Genomic DNA, 20,837 nt, shown 5'->3' on the forward strand with positions numbered 1-20,837 from the left:
AGAGAGAAGAGAGAGAGAAGAGAGAGAAGAGAAGAGAGAGAAGTGAGATACCTCTTATAGTCTAGAGGTATTAACAACCCTTCTTAATAGTGTAGTTGAATTACAGGTGCCTGGCTTGTGATATACTGATTAGCTTCAGTCTTATTGAGAGAACAGACGATATGAGAGACTACGATATGCCGGCTCAGTGCTGAGGGTAGACCAGGCCAGGCCTCGGAGAGGCAGCGGCCGGGAAGAGTGGTCAGCTCAGGTCAGGAGCGGTCACAGGAAAGGTCACTGAAGGTGTGAGTGTGAGACTTGAGAGTGAGAAAGGTCAAGGTCTGACCTCCCTTTTATTCAGACTGGCGGTGTGGCCTCTATATTTAGAAGAGCGTGGCTTGGGCCGAGGGCAGGCAGTGTGGCGTGGGCACGCACCACGTGGTATAGATAGGACACACGTGGGAACCGCATGGTATTGCACCCTATAGTGAGAGAGGGCTGGAGACAGAGAGGATGAGAATAAAAGAGGGTGAGAGAAGGCAAGAGACAGAGAGGGTGGGAGAGAGAGAGAGTGTGAGAGAAGGCAAGAGACAGAGAGGGTGGGAGACAAGAGAGTGTGAGAGAGGGTGGGAGATAAGAGAGTGTGAGAGAGGGTGGGAGAGAGAGAGGGTGAGAGACAGAGAGGGAGAGAGAGGGCAAGAGACAGAGAAGGAGAGAGAGGGTGGGAGACTGAGAAGGAGAGAGAGGGTGGGAGACTGAGAAGGAGAGAGAGGGTGGGAGACTGAGAAGGAGAGAGAGGGTGGGAGACTGAGAAGGAGAGAGAGAGAGAGAGAGAGAGAGAGAGAGAGAGAGAGAGAGAGAGAGAGAGAGAGAGAGAGAGAGAGAGAGAGAGAGAGAGAGAGAGAGAGAGAGAGTTGCTTTCTGGAGGGAGTTTGAGAGACAGAGATGGTTAGAGAAGGAGAGAGACAGAAAGGGTTAGAAAGGGCGAGATACAGAGAGAGATAGAGAGTGGGTGAGAGACAGAGACAAAGAGAGAGGGAAAGGGTGAAAGAGAAAGAAAGAAAGAAAGAAAGAAAGAAAGAAAGAGACTTGCTTTCTGTTGGAAGTTAACTGCCAACAAGGGCAATGGTAGCTGTTCTTATTCAAGCTGCTCAAATATTTACTTTTTCAAAGATATTGACAAAAATGCAACAATTTAATTAGAAAATATATACAGCCACAAGGGATACCCTGTTATAATAAGTACTTGAAGAAATGCTTTAAGAACCACAGTCATAGATGAACAATAATTTACTATGGTATGCAGGGGCTGAATCATCATGCTAACTTTAAATTGCTTTTTTTCTATTTTTTAACAGATACTCCCATAAAATGCGACAGTATAGAAGCAAAATATGACCAAAGGAATAAAAGAACCAATGTTAAAACTAGGGCAACTGACATTATATATTCAGATTATGTATAATATATCTAATTTACATTGCCAAATACACCTACAAGATAACTTCACAAGGAAATGTAATGTGCTGACTTTGAAGTTTTAGTATTTGAAGCTATGGTCCTTCAATCCCTATGAAGAATAGGGATTGTAGCTAAATTCTTGCACTTTTTATATCTGCAGCTAGAACTTTATAAATTACTGGGACATGCTTAATAAAAAATGTTTAAAATACATTGACAACTAAAATGAATCACTTGAAAGTAAGGCTAATACATGTGAGGCAAAACCTAACAATTCTGAGCAAGAATCAGGAGAGATGCCAATGCATCTGTGGCAAAAGGTAGGGAAATAAAATCCCCCTTGACTATGAAATATATATGCTAGAAATAATCTCAAAGCCAAGCCTACATAGATAATGCTTTAGAGACAGCTTTTGTAATGATTTTTAACAGCTACTGTAAATATAGTCACCTCAAATACATTCATTGAGACTTTAGTATTTGTTTTTTACCTTATTTTTGCTTTCATGACTTTTACAGTAATCTGTGTGTTAAATTTACAAAGTGCATGTGGAAGATTTTATTTGAGAACAGTAAGTGCAAATGAGGATACTCATTAGAAACTGTCTGGAATAAAAATTGTGCAATTGGTATAATGGCAAAATGACACACTTTTACCACTTACCTAAAATTTTCCAGCATCATACCTACTAATTACTAGTCAGTAAGGTAAAAAATAGTTCTAACACTTTTGTCTTTTGATTCATATTTTCTCTGAACTTGTGCTGCTTGTTCACACAGCACATGCCGACCCCTGTGCAATATGTAGGAAAAATGTGTGCATGATATAGAGGGTGCACGCATAGAGGGATGAACTGCAAAGCCAAGTTATCAGTCTGGGACAGTAATGCAATGGTTAAACTAATTTCAACCACATATATCCAGGCGGAATATGTGGTAGATGTTTGTTGTGTTTTTCCAGAGTACATGGTTACCGTTGGATGCAATGCCGGTCTTTTTCATTGAACGTCAATATCAACTCATCTCAACATGGGTTATTGTACAGAAAAAATATCGAATTAAATATACCTGAAAAAAATGGTGTTTCTTTAGACATCGAGTATTGTAAAGAAAGCGAAAATGGACTCAAAACGCATCAGCAGAATAAATCACTACATTAGTTACCACAGCTTACAATAGTACAAATACCAGTAACTTATTGAACACACGTCTACTTTTATGTCTTTGGCATATACTGAGAGGTTAAGGTGTATCCCATTCAATAACAATATATACGAGAATTACCGCAGTTACTACCTTTACTCCTGACACAACTACTGTGGTTTGTAAACAACTATTTGGGACTTACATCTTTTTAAAAATTACAATTATTTTTCGTCCATTTCAGGTGAGTGTTTTTAATGTTTAATTACTTTAGAGAATCATTAATTTCTAAGTGATCGTAAGATTTTTTTTTTTTTTTTTAGAACATATTTGGTATTTGAAAGAAGTATCTCTGTGAAAGTGAAGGACATCCTCGGAAGAAGTATTTTACTAACATTGTTATGAACAAATGATAATTGTATTTTTATAAATTATATCCAAGAAAATATTTTTATAATCATAGGGATATATTTATCTATTTATTGCTAATACGACAAAGCCGTGTGAGTGAATATTCACACGTGTGACGTTCCCCCCCCCCCTACTCCAGTCTCCACCTATGCATCGTTTGGTATGTCTAAATGCACCTTTTCAATGTTATTGTATATCCCCTCCTAAGTGTTGTAATAAAAGGATAAATAGAAAATATATAGATCGATGTGACAGGAATCGTGACAAATATTTTACGAGAAAAAACAACACTACTGCCAACAAAAACTTATATATTAGAGTATAATGCAATAGGCAACACTCGAAAAAATATATACTAAATAGCAATAAATTCAACAAGAGAGCCCAACACACGCACTGATGGCATATCATTTTTGTAACGGGTATGAAAGTATTTTGACAGGTTGATGAATGTTGAAAGGGAACAGATTTATGAGAATACCTATTTGGTAAATTAATTATTGGCAATGCTAATTAAATGAAATACAACAATGCAAATCACCAACCCCGATTCCCCAAACGCACCTTCCCCAAGTGATTCGTATGCATTTGTATTCGCATTAAAATAGAGCAATACAACAATAAAAAACAAAACAAAAATAAGATAATAACCATTACATATAATGGGTGAACAATACTGACTAACGATATACCAACTACACACAAAATAAACTTCAATCGGGAAAAAAAGCCCGGAATCCTATCCATGTGAAAATCGCATGTTGTTTCCGTGTGTCTGTTGTCTGCCGCCGCGCTGGTCCAACACGTGAACCCACGCTCGGATCTGCACACGTAAGGCATTTCTACTGTTGTGTTATTTCGGGTTTGCATGACATTGCGTAACTTTGCGGTGGTAAAACTAGTCAAGGGGGAAGGGATATAGAGGGTGACGATGAAAATAAGAGTGAAAACTGGAAGAGTTTATATTACCAGAGAAGGGAGTCCCAGAGGCGTCTGTCCAGGGAAGATATTTTGGTTGTTTGGATGCCTCTGAAACTATATGGTAATTTTTCACAATATATTCGCAGAATCGACCGATACGATTTTGATATCGATGGATTACTCTATCTATACTCTCTGCTATCCAAATTTATCGAAATTATGCGACAATCTTGGACATTGTGCCAACACTTTAACACTTGCATGGACTGGATACTGGGCAGAATTACTGTTCTGAGTCAGTGGAGCAACTCTGGGCAATATCAAGGTTACAGGGTAAATTTGGAAAAAGACATCACCAGCGCTTCTCGGGACGAAACTAGATTCGTTCAATATCGGTTGTTTTGGTTCGGTCGATTCTGGTGTTTGTTTCCATCAGAAATGACTAGATTGTCTTTTCCATACCAGAGGTGTGCCACTTTTGAAATCATGCATGTGCACAATGGAATTCTCGTTCTCTGCTGTAATCATGGTACCAATTAAGTCACTATATTATTTAATGCAACCTCAGTAGGAGCGAGCATCAGACAGACTCGGTGTTGGGTGGTCCTGCATGTCGGTCATAGGTACTAAAATTACACACTACAGGTGGCTGTATCTCCTGCAACCCCCCTGTTGGGGGGGCGGCAGAGTCGGCATCGGGTGCTTCCACATGCCGTTCGTATGAATGAGAAGCACTGTACATCTAGTCACTTCAGTGAAAATAATTCTAAAACATACCTATGTAAAAGAGGGGCTGCAGATTTCTTCATGTATTAGTGTTTGGTGCTTTTCTCTTTGATTAATATAGTCCCATAATATCTTCTTCCTTTTCTTTTATAGGGTTTCAGACTTTTTGAAGTCTATATTGCCTGGATCTTTGTTTCTCCTTCTGCTTTTGTTTATTGAAGATTTCATATGATATCTGTTAATTTTGATCTTTGTAGGAAGATCTTCGTATTTCTTAATACTTCTTAGCTGGTGAATGGTCTGCACCTGTTATTATGAGACACCTATTTGGATTAGTAATTTTTTTTTTCTAATGCTTCAAATAGTTTTATTCGGTAATTTGCACCCCCGCAGAATTTCCAATGGGGGGGGGAGGGGAGATAAAATTGAGCTCATGTAGCTCCATTTGGGGGGAGGGGGGATTGTACAATGTCAATAGCAACCTGTAATTTTCGAAATATAATAAATGCCATTTGGTAGAGGTTACAGACATGGACGCGCATAGATAGAGGGAAATGGACACTGCCATCTTATAGAGTGGGAAAAATAGAAGAGGATAGCATATAGTTTAAGATGTGCCGGCCTTATAGTCACCGCTAAAGGACGAAAATATAACGCACGGCCACCTTTCAAATTCAAAGTCGAAGAAAAATACAACACTGACCCACGAACGCATTTTTGTGTTAGTGAACTAGTCCGTTTATCATTACGCGCTTGTCAAAACGATATTTGGCTAATTATTTGTTTCTGCAGGTACGCATTTATGCCTTTAAAGTCTTTTAGTAATGTTATACTTCAATTGCATATTTTTATATTTATCTATACCTTCGTATAGAATCCTGTGCATCGAGTGTTTCACACTTTCTTGTGCCAGCCACAGGTTGACAGCTCACCATACTGCTCATTTCGAGATTGAAAGCCGGTGAGAAATGTTGCGTTTCCAGTGTTGTGTTGAATCTGGGTTCTTTTTAAGACTTTTACAGTGGCATCGAAGAATAATTCAACTTTAATAACCATCCCAGTTTTATATCTGAGCCTTTCAAGAGCTCCAAATGATGAAAAAGGTGATTAAAATCGAAGCAATCCCAACAGTACAAAGAAACAAAAGTTTCACGTTTCCGGATATAAAGGTATTTGGTTTATTATTTTGCGGTGTGAATGCAGCTCTGTCTTGCTGTACATACCATGGTGGAGAGAATGTGTCCTGGGGGGTGTTGGGGGACTTGCCCCCAATCAACCCTCCCCTTGGGCAGTGCCCGAAGAGCACGCCTAGTCACGGCAATTTATATTGATATATTAGGTTGTTTTTTTGGTCAGTACATTTTTGGGGGTTGGAATGTGTGAATTCCCATAGAATTTTACCGAAAGTTGGGTTGGGTTCCTGTAGAGTTTTTGATTTCTGGCGCGTCAGCCCGTAAAATTTCAAAGATGGCGTTTACATCCGTAGAGTTTCATTGGCTGATTTTAAGTGTTTTTTGTGCTAGTTTTACGCATTTTTTATCGTAATTCTTATTTAAGCTTGTTTTACCCCATAATTTCCCTGATATACTTCATGCCCTCCCCTTTCAACGGGACTATCAAATCATGAACGTTGATGGAAAGTACTCGATCTCCTGAACAATTCATTCGCAGAAAAAACAATGTTGAAAATTGATGAAATCTGGGAGAGACTAAAAAGTGTAATTCTCTGAAAGACGAGCCAAACTTCTTTTCACGATAACAGTATAAAGGACGTATAATCAGAAAGACGAGCCAAACTTTGTCCGACAGACAATGAAAGAAATACCGCGAAAGTAAACAAGCGCAACATGTAATGCGTACAAAATTAACAAAAGAAAATATTTATAGTCAACGCACAATGTGTGCTTATCTTGTGAACCAAAATAACAAAAACATAACATATAAAAATGTCCCCCCCCCCCCCTCCTCGCTTTTTACCACGAAGTCAAAGGATTATACATTATTTCTAAATACAAAACACATACCGTCAGTCTGCAGGGTATAGACAGGCTGCAGCAAGGAGAAACTGATGCAATCTTTTCTTCTTCACCGGGTACATCATTTGGAAAATGGCCTTGGCCAAGTCCCCGGCAAAGTGATACTTTCTCCTCCCGAAGCGGGGTACTTTTGATTTGGCCTCCCTCCATTTACGTTCGATTGTAATGGTGTGCGCCTTACTTTTGGGGTCAACAAAATTGTATGAATGATTCACAGTTAGATGTTGATAGCCCTCTTTCTCTAGACAGTTATATGCATTCCAACAATCACTAATGACCGTTGTCCCTGGGTAGATCCGCTCCTTTATTACGTTAAGCAAAGAGAGAGTGTCACGTGTCTCCACGGGCACGAGAATTTGTTTCCACTTTTGTGGCATCCTTCTTAAAAAACCCACTGACCTTCAATTTTGATTCATCAATCATGACAATTTCCCCTAACCCACCTATTTTGTCAGATTGATTTTCAATTTTGTCAGATTGATTTTTAGCACCAAAAAATGAGAACCTCCTGGCTAAAGCTTGCCTAATTGCAAATAGTCTTGTTTGGTAAGTTCAATTCGCTCTGTGCAGATTCGTAAGATTTTTTTTTTTTTTGTGTGTGTGTGTGTTTGTGTTTGTGTTGTGCTGCACCTGAATAAATGTGTTATTGTCTGTGCGACAAATATTGTCGCATTTAGGGCATTTGTATTCCCCTAAAATGAGGCCATGTGACCGGCAAAGAATGAGCAAGAGGTCGGCCTGGCATCCATATTTTTCCATATGGTACCTACTTAAAAAATATATTTTAACACTATTAATCTGTCATGATGAAATCAACAAAATATATTTCATTGTTATTTAAAATAAATAAAATAATAATTAAATAAAAAAAATCTAATTACCCCATGTCACACTGTACACAGAAATTGCTTGTACCTGCCATGGCAAGAGTTTACCACAAAGTGAGCAAGTAATCTGCATTGTGTATTGTTCCAATATGGAGGCAATCAGTGTAAAGAGGCAGTAAGGTTGTTACATTGTTAACCCATTAACTCCAATATATTTTGAAGCCGAAAATAAAAGATCCCGGGCGGCTACAAAATCAGCGGCGGGGCTGCCCCGGACTCTGCCCATCTGCCCGCTGCGGCCAGCTGCTGTGCCGTAACGCGAGCCCTGATGCAGCGTCTCACTGGCTGGACACCCGGCAATGTTTATTTTTTCGGGTGTCTTGTATGTGGGACACCCGTCGTTAGTGGGTTAAGTAAGTGACTAGGCGTACTCTTCGGGCACTGCCTGAGGGGAGAGTTGATAGGGGGCTCTTCTCCCCAACACCCCCCAGGACACATTCTCTCCACCGCAGTATGTACGGCAGGATAGAGCTGCATTCACACAGTAAAATAATAAACCAAATACCCTTGTATCCGGAAACGTCAAAACTTTCGTTGCTTCTTTGTACCGTCAGGATTGCTTCGATTTTAATCACTTTTTCCAGTATTTGGAGCTCTTGAAGGGCCCAGATATAAAACTGGGATGGTTACTAAGTCTGATTATTCTTTGATGCCACTGTAAAAGTCTTAAAAATAATCCAGAATCAACACAACACTGGAAACATAACATTTCTCACTGGTGTTTTAAATTGAAATAAGCGTGCACTGTGGTGTGTGATCTGGCAGCAGGAGCAAGAAAATGTGAAACACTCAATGCGCACAATTCTATATGAGGGTATAGATAAATATTAAAATATGCAAATGAAGTATAATAACATTCATAAAAGACTTTAAAGGCATAAATGTGTAACAGCAGACACAGATAATTAGCCAAATATCATTTTGACAAGCGCGAAGTAATACACAGACTAGTTTGACAACACAATAATGCATTTATGGGTCTGTGTTGTGTTTTCCTTCACAAGGTAAACAAGCTGATGGACTTAGAATTTGAAAGGCGAGTGCGCATTATATTTTCATAATTTAACGGTGACTATAAGGCTGCTGCAGCATAAACTATGTTCTATCCCACTATTTCTTCTGCTCTATAAGATGGCGGTGTCCATTTATGTCTAACTATGTCTATAATTCTGCTTCAGTGATATGTATGTACTTCGATGATTTCCAAATTGTTTTAATATTTGTGTTTTGATATATATTGCGGCAGGTACTGAATTTGGTTCCTTGAATTTAGATCCATCTGTGAAGATTTTTTGTTTGTCTTTATAAATGTTTGTATAACATTTGAAATTGCTTTTTGATTATTTGTTCGGGCAGATTTTTTGGAGAATTACACATAAAATTTGTTTCTATATTTTTTGAAATGTCATACCATGGTGGAATTGGAGTTACATTTGGTGTTGTTTGTTGTTATATTAAGTTTTAATTCTTTGCATGTTTCAAATGCTCTATAGATTAACATTCTTTACTTTTTCTTGGGTTATATTCTTTAATATTTTTTATCAATATTTGTTTTATTGGTGTGTTTTTTGGTTTCTCTAGGATTTTTACCATTTTACATTCAATTTCTTTTTTCCTTGTTTCTATTGGTATATTGTTGGTCAGTGTTTGGAGGGATATGATTGGGGTAGATTTGAAACGTCCTGTAGTTATTCTTAAAGCTGAATTTTGAATTGTTTCTAATTTTTTAAATTCTGTAATTTTGGAATTACTGTATATGGATAACCCATATTCTAGTTTTGGTTTGATATATATATTATAGAACTTTTAAAGGGTTTCTCTGTTTGTACCCCAAGTGTGTGAGAATAATTTTTTCATAATATCTATTCTTCCCAATGTCTTTCTTTTTTACATTTTCGATATGGTCTTTCCAATTTAATTTTGGTCAGTCAAATCTTAAACCTAGGATATCATGTTTGTTTGTGAATTTAATTTCTTCATTGTCTATTTTGATGCTGGGAATCTGTCTTAATCTTTTATTTGTGAAACACATTAGTTTGCTTTTTGTCAAGTTCATCTATAAATCCATAAATTATTCATCTATAAATTAAAGTTGTTGTATATATTTTAAAGATGTGTAAGGCTCTCTCCATATTATTATTTGCTTCTAATAAGTCTTTGTATTTTGTTATTAAGTTATATCATCTGCATAAATGATTTTATGTATATTTTCTGGCAGATTTAAGTTTGTAACCATAATATTAAATAAGATGCGACTTAAAGGGGATCCTTGGGGTACTGCTGTTGACATTTCTCCTTTTTTCAGAAGTTTCTTCTCCAATTTTTATTTGACAGGTTCTGTCTTTTAGAAAATTATATATCCAATTTAGTGAATTTCTTGTAATACCTAGTCTTGACATATTTATTAATAATTCATTATGATTAACAGTATCAGAAGCTTCTCAAAGGTCTATTCAAGCTAGCAATGCTTTTTCTTTTATTATTGCATTATTTATATGAGTCAATCATTTGTAGGGCTTCAGTTGTCTTTTTGCTTGCTCTAAATTCTGTGAGGTCTTTGTCTAGTTTGTCGTATGTCTTTGTTATTAGATTTTTCCTAAAGTTGATATCCTACTGATATATCTATAGGATTCGGCTTCTGCCTTGATTTTTGCCAGGTTTATTGTTAAGATTTATTATGACATTCTTGAAATCTGTAGGATATTCACCTTTGTACTTGATAATTTTATTTAATATTTTTTCAATAATTTGTTCAGGGGCATATTTATTAAATTGATAAGGTATCTTGTCTGGCCCATAAGCTTTATTTCTTTTCGCATTTCTTTTTGCTAAATTAGATTTATTAATATGTATTTTTTCATTTATTTCTGTGTTGCCTGGGAGGTTTGATAATCTTTCTTCCTTCTTCTGTCAATATTTTTTTAGGATCTTTATTTACAGCTTTTTCATATTCCTTTTTGAATAGCACTAATTTTTTGTGCATCTCTATCACTGGCTGACCATTTTCTTCTACAGGATATTTAGTAAATGCTCTTTTCCCTGTTAGTTTTTTAAAAAATTCCAGATCTTTTTGGGAGGGGTTTTGAAATCTAAAGAAGAGCAAAAGTTTTCCCCAAGATTCCCTTTTCTTTTTTCTATTCTCTGCCTTGCTTTTATTGCTAGAGTTTTATATTCTACTTGGTTTTCTTGGTTTGTTTTTTCCTCCACTTATTGAAAGCTCTGTTTCTCATTTTTATTATTTCTCTGCAATTTTCATTCTACCATGGCTTTTTTGGTGTATTTACATTATTTTTGCTTTCTAATTTGAATCACTTTAATTCCATCTCCTTTAAAATATTCATTATTTAATTTATAGAATTTGTTATTTAGATCTATATCTGATAATTCCTTTTGAAAAATGTTCCATCCTTCCTCTGTGTATTTCCATTTTTTTCTCTGGATAGAGAGCTTTTGGTAGGATTATTATCATCTATGATTATTAGAAGATGGTCACTTCCTAGATTAGAGCCTGCTTCAATTTCTAAGTTTATTGATGATGGTGATACTAGTACCAGGTCTATTGTTATTCCTTTAGCAGTTTTAGGGTCTATTCTTGTTACTAGACCTGGTAGTTTTAACAAGATAGTTATTTTAATTAGTTAATTCAAATATAGTTTTGCCTGTTGTTTATTGATCTGTTTCTTAGGTTGGGATTCCAACTTGTATGGTGGGCATTAAAATCTCAATTTGTGTAGTATAGGATTCTAGTTCTTCTCTTTTTATATTGTTGCAAGGATTGTATATCAGAAAAAATAACCATCTATTTTTGTAATTAATCTTTAATCCCATTGCCTCTAATCTATCTTTAAAATTGTCATTTAAGGGGACCTTCTGCTGATTTTTCGGCGATTTTCGCCCCTCTTGCCGAAATTGACTTTAATGCAGTTGCAAGTAGTTTCTAGTCCCCCGCTTCTCCCCTGAAAATGTCAAGGCTCGACCGTTATTTTTTAGGTGGTAGCAGCGATTTTTGATGTCGACCGAAATATTATTTTTTTGATGGTACCTTTGAAAATCGGCAATTGTGACGCAATGATTAGAGATAATAAAAATATGAGGTTATTTTCTGAAAGCTTATCAAATTTCACATAAGATGAGACCAACCTTCTTTTTTTCGGAATAATTTCAAAAATCCGGCAAGCGTCCAAAAAACGGCAATGAAGAAATTTTCCATAGAAATAACTAAACATGATATGTTTTTCATATGGTGTATTTTCTTATCTTTATGTTTTCATCATACATAGTTACTTTGATCTATGAGCAAAAAATTTCGAAAATGTAAACCTCCCCCCCCCCACCCATGGGGGGTAGTTTTGCCAAATATTCAGGATCACCACCAAAATTATATGGAATATTAATTAGGCTAAGACAAACCTCAGGTTAAAATTTTATTCAAATCTATTCATAACTTTTCGAGTTAGAAAAAAAAATTCCTGGATCCAAACCATAGTCCGCATCACCACCAAACTGCAATAAGCTCTAAGTTAGGTTAAAACTCACTTTTGGTTAAAATCTCGTTAAAATGTGTTCATAACTTTTAGAAATATTAGAAAACACAAACTAATAATCAAAAAAACAACAAATAAACAATCAATAAACAAACAAAGAAACAAACGGTAGTAACAATATAAATAAACAAAAGGTCATGGGGTACACGAAAATTATCTATATGTGCTCATATACCTTATATACATAGTTTCACATCGCCATGTAATTGTTTTTCGACTTTCCACGGGGTCTGAGAGTGAAATTTGGCTACGTGACCCCGTAGAGTTATTCCGCAGATTTAAAAAGACGATTTTCACGGTCCAGGACGGCCCCGTCGCGTGGGGAAAAGTATGTGTTTGGTACCCGTCCGACTGGAGAAAAGTTATTCTTTCGACAAATATTATGCGTTGTAAAACCTCATTAGAGCATCAATAATAGGTATATGATAGATAATTATATCAAATACAAGTATTCTGTACATGATTTGTCATGTAAAATGTAAACATAATAAAAAGGAATAAGATCGCATTTTTTAGGTCCTTCATATTTTTACGCATAGCACACGTATAATCGGTCCGATTTTAAAGTATTATGGCTCATTTTGTAGCTGAATAATAGTTCTATTACATACTGCCATGAGGATTTGCAATATTTTCACGTGGTTCTTGTAAAAGTGACATATGTTTCCAAAATCTCCTATTAGGGTGTTAAAATAGTCACCTTCGGAAAATATTCACCAAGAAAAAAGTAAGGTCAACTTCTCAAAAATGGCTTCTGCATATAATAGTAGAAAGATAGTTCTATTCAAACATGAAATCAGAATGGCTGTATGATTTTCTTTGGATTTTTGAGAAATTTTTAAAAATGGTCAATGTAGGCCTATAGACCCCCATATCACTGCCACCACTCCGCACTATACGTAAGATTTTGAGAAACCGTTACGTGCTGGCAATGTCCGCAAGACTTCGGAATGCAGGTAGATGATAGAGGATTATGGTGTAGGAAGACTAATCTTATGCCTTGTTTTGTTGATATCAAGATAGCCTTGGAAAGATAGAGAAACGCAAAATGCCGATATCTCGGAACTCCACCATTAGGGGTGGGTCAAAGGATTCCGGGCACACCATATTTCCAAAATTAACATATTATGGCTCATTTTGTAGAAAAATAAAATATCTACAACGTGATCGAGAGCATTTTCGCAGTTTTTGCCTGTACTTCTTGTAAAAGTGGTCAATGTAAGAAAATTTTTACCTTTTTTTTTTTTCTTGAAGTACCCAACTTTAAAAATTCACAAAAAAAAATTGAAGTCGAAATCGAAAAAACGCTCTCGATCAAGTTGTAGATATAAGGTAGTTCTGTGCAAAAATCAAATAAAATTGAATGTCTTGCCGTTTCTGAAGTCTGAATCCTTTGACCCAGGTGCTGCATTTTCAAAATGGCGAATTTCGCATTTTTCGTTTTTTTGACAATAATTCAAAAACTGTTCGGGCGATTTCGAAAAAAATCGACCACAGGCAATGGGAAGGGGCCCAAATAAAAGGGTGTGAGTTTCATCAAAATCGGCAAGATAAATCGAAAAATCGAAAAAAAAAGCAGACGGTCCCCTTAAATTTTCTTTCCAAAATTGTATAACATGTCTTATGCAAAAGGCTAGACGCCCTCCTATTTGATCTAATCTATCTTTTTGTATTACTTGATAATCTTGCAATGTAAATTTATCATTATCTTTTAACCATGTTTCACAAATTCTTATCAACTGGTTGTTCTTTATCTGTTATGTAGTCTAATTCTATTTGTTTATTTTTTTTTTTTTTAACTGATCTTGAATTCCAAAATACTGTTTTATTCATTTAGGTATTTAATCAAACTCTTCAATATTGGCATGGATTCTTTGATGGCTTCTGTGACTACTTTTATTATTGATTTTTCCAAGTTCATATTACTTATTACTTTTGTTATTACATTGACAACATCTTTTACTGTTTCTATCCATGAGAAATCTTTTTCGTTTGTTTATCTTTTTGTTTTTTTGTTACTCTTATTGGAGTTGGTAGTGACCAAGGTACCAGAGTCATTTTGGAAAATGTGATTATCAAATGTGTTGTTTGGATTTTGTTTTTTCTTTAAATCCTCTTTATTTGTTTGTGTTGCTGTTTCTAGTGTATATGGTGTGTTGTATTGTTTGTTGTTTGTGCTTGTTTTTTTGTTCTTGTAGGTGTTATTTGTCCTAAAGTTATATTCTGTGATTGGTATAATGTCTGAGCATATGTTATGGCTTGACCTGATGTTTGTGAATTTGTTATTTTCTTAACTTGTTGTTTGTTTATCATGTTTGTGGTGTTTTGGTGATTTGCTGGTGTTATAAGAGGAATTTCATTTGTATTTTCTTTTTTAATTGGCTTTAGTTCAATTTATGCAATCTATGACTGATCATATTGGCTGCACATGCTACATCGTTGTTTACGTTTACAAGTCATAATCCCATGGCCATACCTAAGACATCTAAAGCAATTAGAAGTAGGGAAAGTGTATTGATTAACTGTATATATGTGTCCTATTGATACTTTTTCTGGTAAAGGACCTTTGAATGTTATTTTAAGTGACTTTGTTTCTGTCCATTTCACTTCATTGTCTTTCTCTTTGATGGATTTTTTTTTTTTTTTTCTTATTATTATTTCTACAATTTTGGAGTTATTTCCAGCAGTTGTTTATCTCTTCTGGGTAAATTGTCCCGTAAGAGCAGCCTATGGTTCTACTGGATGCGGGTTGTTTACAAGTAATTTCCCATTCACCCAGGTTGTGAATTTGGTTTAGAGGTCTTTTTTTGTTTATATCACTTACCTCAAATCTTACAGCTTTCACCATTCTTAAAACTCTTAAGGAGTTTTCAATAATGTATTTTTTGAATTCTGATTTGTTTATTGATTCTGTTAATGTAATAGGGTTGTTAAAACCAGCCAAGTTAATAAGTATTATATTGATATTGTCTAGCCTGTTTGCTGTTGTGTCATTAGATGTAGTCGGGTAAGCTTCCATACTCCTGCCGGCTCCGTTTTTCTGAGGATGCTTGTGAGTTGGGTCTTGTTCACTATCACTATTTTCTCTAGGATTTCTTTATGATTGGAAATCATTAGCCATTTCATTTTGATTTCCAGGTTTTTCTTCTGGTTCAGTGTCCATTAATGGTACTTAGTTCACTGCACTCAAAATATTTCTTTCCGATGGTTACTCCGTGAAGGTTCAAATGGTTCTCTCCCAGAATCTCTTCTTATAAATGCTTACCAAAGTATTATGTGTTCCACAACTTTCTTATTCTCAACTTGCCTAGGTAACACCATAGATGAAAAATGTCTCATTTTCAGCCATTCTGTCCAATAAAGACATTTTTCCTTGGGGATAGAAATGTTCTTTGGACTTTCTTGAACTCGTATCATTGCTTAATGTCATTACCAAATATTATGTAACGAGCTAAAGTCCATCCAGGTGTACCTGGCACTAATTACCTGCGTGTGCAATTCACTGTTGGTGTTTATACCCTTGTTGCTTCCAAAAAATAACCAGAGGTGGGCTCAAACACTTGTTTGGTAGTTTCTCGTTCATGTATAATTATCGTAGGCTAACTCCAAATGACCCCCTTAATACTACTGTAAAGTATGACTGTAATGAGTCATGTGTTTGGTGTTGTACTTGATACTGGACTGTAAATATTGTGAACAGCTTAGAGAAATGTGGCCATAGTATGGCTTATTACAGGCACAATATGTGAGTGCACTCACTTTTTTCCCTTTCATGTAGTTAATTATGCCATATAGAATGAGAAGAAATTAATTTTTTAAAAACAGATATCAGCTAGAATTACATTTAGCTAAAATTACATTGTTGTTGCAAAAAAATGCAATAGGCCCAGTTTGATTGTTTTGTTGTAATCATTGTAAACGGGTATCAGTACATAAATATATAGATAGATTTTATATTATTACAATACAGCTTCCCACAGTAGAAGAGGGCTTGTACTTCTAGAAACCAAATGCTTAGGTTGATGCACTGAGTAAGGTAGACACAGTGCTTACACATGTATGCAATAAAGACAGTATTTACTAATTTTCATTGCATTTCTGTTAACATTTCATTTACAGTATAAGAATACGCATCAAAAATGACTGAAGGAGAAGTTGCAACAAATGGTGAAAATGCCACCGGCAAAGACATTCAGGATATTGAAGCCAAGATTATACGTCAAGTTGAATACTATTTTGGTGACTACAACCTTCCTCGAGACAAATTCCTTCAGGAAGAAGTGAGTTGTTAAATTAATTTTGATAAAGGTTGATTGAACTTTATTTATACTCTTCATGTCATGATACTTGATTTTATACTTGTGTTTTTTATTGATTTTTATTTTACAGGTGAAAAATGATGATGGTTGGATTAGTATGGAAACGATGACAAAGTTCAAGCGCTTGGCCAGTTTGTCCACTGATGCTGAAGTTATCACAGCTGCTTTACGGAAGTCTGATAGTAAGCTGATTGAGGTAAGATATATTACATTTCCCATCTTTTAATCATCTCACACCTAAGAATACTTGTAGCGGAGGATCACTGATATTGTAAGTACTCGAGGTCAGTGTTTTAGTTCCACTTGAAGCTGCCATAGATATGTGATATGGTTATTACATATCACGCCTGCTCTAAGTTGTGTCCACTAAACAGTTGTTTGCTTCTTTGGCTATTACTACAGTGATTTGTGAGTTACAGCTCCTCAAAAGTAGGCTGAAGGGGACCATCCCTGGCGGTGGGGGGGGGGGGGGGGGGGGGGAATTGGAGATTTTGGGTCGGAGTGGTCGAAAATGAGTTATGTTCAGTTTTATATTGGTAAATGAGAGTAGAATCACACATGTGAACATGAACTTCCGCGGCAAAAAATTTGGGCTGTGCGAGACGCCAGAACCCCAGGTCCCACTGCCGCTGTGTCAGCGATTTTCACCCTTCCGCACTCTAGCTTCACAGGAGCTAATAAGATGCATTATATTTTGACATTACCTATTGAAATGGATCACAGGAAGATAAAAGTGTCTTATTATAACAGTTTTATACCAAAGTGAAAGATTTATGATATGAAAGACCAAGAAAAATAAAAAATAATTATGCAATTTAGGGGTTCGGTGATAATACATGGGCAGTTACAAGTCTGTTTCTCCAAAAATAAACTCGCAACGAATAGATATTCACACGTACTGGAGGCTAGTGCGCGTCCAAGGCCATCTCGCAGGGACCCACGCGACAAATTTCCAAGCGTCGCCAACGCTTTAGTCTTTTCTGATTGCAATAGTTTTATGTATGCACTTTCATTTGAAACTAAATAATCAATTAAACATCATCATGTCATTACAAATCCATTTATGAGAAAAAATAAATGTAAAGAAAGATTATGATTGAATTTATTCGTGTAAACTCGTACAATTGGCCTAAAAGTATCTGATACCTATTGTTACATCACAAGAAACATCCACAATAAATGAATATACGAGATTTGATATAAGAGATCTGTATTTCAAAATATTTTTGATCTATCAAAGTTTTCCGAACGGTTATTTGTAACGAACACTGGTATGGAAACTAGTGTTCGTTATGTCCGTCCATAACAAGTACTCCGCTGGTGACTATACGTTTATCGCTTGTTTCGAGGCTGAATCATGTGGTTAGGCAATGGGGAAGAAGAGTAGACTGGAATAAAAATAAAATAAATGAAATAAATAATTATGGATCTAATAAGTATATGCGCATATACGCATATACACGTGCATGACCATGTACCTTTACAATAATTTACATGCGTATACACATGTAAACGAATATATACACTAGAAAACAGCAATAAAAGAGGTATAAAACACGAAACAACCGATTTTATATAATGGTCATATTGTCTTGGGTCTGGATTTGCCCCTTTTCACGGGAGTCATTTGTTTGCTTGTTTCTATAACTCAGAGACTAATGATCATATCTTTACCTAACAAAGTGCGTTTGAAAAAGGAATAAGAGTAGTTTCTATAGTAATGAAATGGTAAAGATCCATAAGTGAAAAGTTATAAAAAGTGATATTCAAATATCCAACTTTTTGTTTGTTTGTTTTTTCGATGTTTCTTTTTTCGAGCTTCAAAAGATTCCTTGTCCTAGAGTTTTTATCCAATTAAAATTTTGCATATATCTTTGGAAACCTTGAAATGCGCAGACAACTACCAAGCGATTTTATTGAAATGTTGCTTACATTTTTTATACAAATTTTTGAAAATCGAAAAAAAAGACTAAAAAATATTATTTATTATTTTTTCTTCTGAGGAAACTAAATCGAATTTCCAAAAAAGGGCTTGGTAGTTTTCTTAGGAATTCATTGATGTTCATTCACATTTTTTTTCATGACACAAATCATAATCCTCTGGGACAAAGAATCTTTTGCGCAGACACATGTGAAAAAAAAATTAAAAAAATGTTTTTTGCGGCGGGCAGCGCCCCCCACGTAGGAACCCCAACAAATTTGGTATCAGAAAATGCAGAATATGAAAATACATAAAATACCCAAAAATCAAGAAAATCCATAAGACCTTTCATTTTTTAGAACTCTTTACCAATATGACCCCCCACCCCCATAATTGGCCACGCCCCTTCTAGGGACGGTCCCCTTAACCCAGTCACGCCGGGGTACATTTTGTAGCCCAAATTAAAAAAATCCGGGAAGCTACAAAATCGGCGGGCGGAGCTTCCCCGGAGTCTGTCCGCCCGCCCGGCCGCCCGCCGCTTTTGCCGCGGAGCACGGCTCCGAGAAGGCATCGCACTGGCGGGCAGCCCGAAACTGTTTATTTTTTCCTTGTGTCTCATATATGTGACACCCGGGATGGATGGGTTAAAGCTGTAACCAGATTTGTGGAGTGGAGGGTTTCTAGTGCTTCTAAGTTTTCTGGTGTGTGATCCATGGCATGCAAAGCACCTGTCAGCATTAAGTTCAAGTTGCGTTGATAGTTTACTCTCCATTTGCATAATTTAGGATTTTAGTAGTTATAGCTCATTAGAATTAATAAACTGATCTCCATGTACCTTATTCATTTCCTTTATTTTTATCCCTGGAGGTGCATGAAAGCAATACCAAGATACGCCGTTCCCCCGACCAACCCCTGCCTATTTTTGATGACAAAATAAAGGAAGAAACTATGAAACGAACAGTTTACTGCAAGGGTTTTCCTAAGGATGGCTCTGTGACCTTGGATGATCTCCTTGAATATTTCAAGGCATATGGCCCATATGAGACTGTCTTGGTAATTATTTTTTATCATTATTGATTATCTACCTTTGTGTATTTATGTGAATTATATTTGACATTGCCTCTGTGATGATTCTCATTCCTAATTCCAAACAATGTTCCATAGATGCGGTACTTCTTCAACAAGGAAGACAAGAAGCAAGGTTTTAAGGGTTCTGTTCTGGTTGTGTTTCCAAAAGAGGAAAAAGCTAAGGAGTTTATGGAGTTGGGTGAGGTAAAGTTTAAGGATACAGTTTTGATCAGGAAATGGCACACAGATTATGTTGAAGAGAAAAAAAAGGAAATTGAGGAACGCAGAGCCAAAAAAGAAGCAAGAAAGAAGGAGAATCAGGATGATGACTTTGTTGAGGATGTAAGTAGAGATATTGCATATAGTAGGTACTTCATTGCGGGAAGAAGTTTGTCATATTTTTTTTATATTTTAACCGATTCATAGGACTAAACATTTAAAATTACTGAATTGAATTCCTACAGGAACTAGAAATTGAACTCCCAAAGGGTATTTTCCTACACTTCACTGGCTTTAGTGAAGGCAATGATATAACTAGAGAGGACATCAAGGAAGCATTGGGAGAAAATGTCGATCAGTGTGCCTGGATTGACTTCAGCCGTGGCATGACTGAGGGTTATCTACGCTTCAAGGAGGCTGACTTCAACAAAATTGTAATGGACAAGTTGGAAGGAAAGATAAAGGTGAGAGAACCTTCTTCAGTATCCTTTCATAATAATAGCCATTCTTTGTAACTGTGCATTGCAGTGCAATTTTAAGTGTTATGTGATTGTTAAAGTTAATTTATTCCTAGCCTCCAATCCCCCATCCCTTGAATTGCATTACCTCAAAATAGGTTTTTCATATTTGTGCTTGATTTTCAGGTTAAAGAAATGGAAGGTACCCTTCGTTTAGTTGAAGGTGAGGAGGAAGATGAACAGTTGAAGAAAATGAAAGAGGCCAGGAGCAGAGCACGGGCAAGTATTAGCAAAAAGAGAAAATCTGGTGGCCGAGGCTTTCAGAACAAGAGGAGAAGGATGTAATTCCTGTGGTAAATGCAGTGATATACTTGATCGCAAAATCACATCATGCCAAATTATTTTTCATGTTATTAGAGACAGAAAAGGTAATTCTTTCGATGTATTTCTTTTCTCTTAGAGTTTTATCTTGTCTTTAGGTAGTACACTCACTATTTTATGCCTTTCTATGGATCCAAAATCTTAAAAAATAAGGAAATAATGTTGGTAATCGTTTTGTTGTTTTTATATAGATGTATGTAAAGGCCTAGACTTGTTGGCATATAATTCCATTACATTACCCACACACACATATATATATTTATATTTGTATATATATATATATATATATATATATATATATTTATTTATTTATATATATATATATATATATATATATATATTTATTTATTTATTTATATATAT

At 35.9% G+C, this 20,837-nt stretch overlaps 2 protein-coding genes across 4 annotated transcripts in view; one reads left to right on the plus strand and one right to left on the minus strand.

Annotated features, from left to right (window-relative positions):
• Positions 1-2,794, minus strand: part of Taf12 (TATA-box binding protein associated factor 12) — a 28,482-nt gene extending 25,688 nt beyond the window's left edge. Inside the window, exon 1 of one of the 2 annotated variants that reach the window (XM_027361311.2) lies at positions 2,737-2,794. The gene's annotated coding sequence lies outside the window, so the exon portion shown is untranslated. Of the gene's footprint in view, positions 1-2,724 lie in introns of both variants that reach the window. The other variant, XM_070134068.1, reaches the window with a different exon arrangement.
• A 338-nt stretch (positions 2,795-3,132) lies between these two features.
• On the plus strand, positions 3,133-20,609 carry La (La autoantigen-like). 2 transcript variants are annotated; one of them, XM_027361310.2, is made up of 7 exons: positions 3,133-3,154; positions 16,228-16,388; positions 16,498-16,623; positions 19,216-19,401; positions 19,513-19,758; positions 19,881-20,099; positions 20,280-20,609. In XM_027361310.2, exons 2-7 carry the CDS (start codon positions 16,248-16,250, stop codon positions 20,436-20,438), a joined length of 1,077 nt encoding a protein of 358 aa, XP_027217111.1. In that variant the 5' UTR covers positions 3,133-3,154; positions 16,228-16,247; the 3' UTR covers positions 20,439-20,609. The 2 variants fall into 2 exon arrangements, with proteins under 2 accessions (XP_027217111.1, XP_027217110.1); XM_027361309.2 differs by lacking the exon at positions 3,133-3,154 and adding an exon at positions 3,669-3,825.
• Positions 20,610-20,837: the final 228 nt, after the last annotated feature.

This window comes from Penaeus vannamei, chromosome 19 (assembly GCF_042767895.1).
Source record: "Penaeus vannamei isolate JL-2024 chromosome 19, ASM4276789v1, whole genome shotgun sequence".
NCBI lineage: Eukaryota > Metazoa > Arthropoda > Malacostraca > Decapoda > Penaeidae > Penaeus > Penaeus vannamei.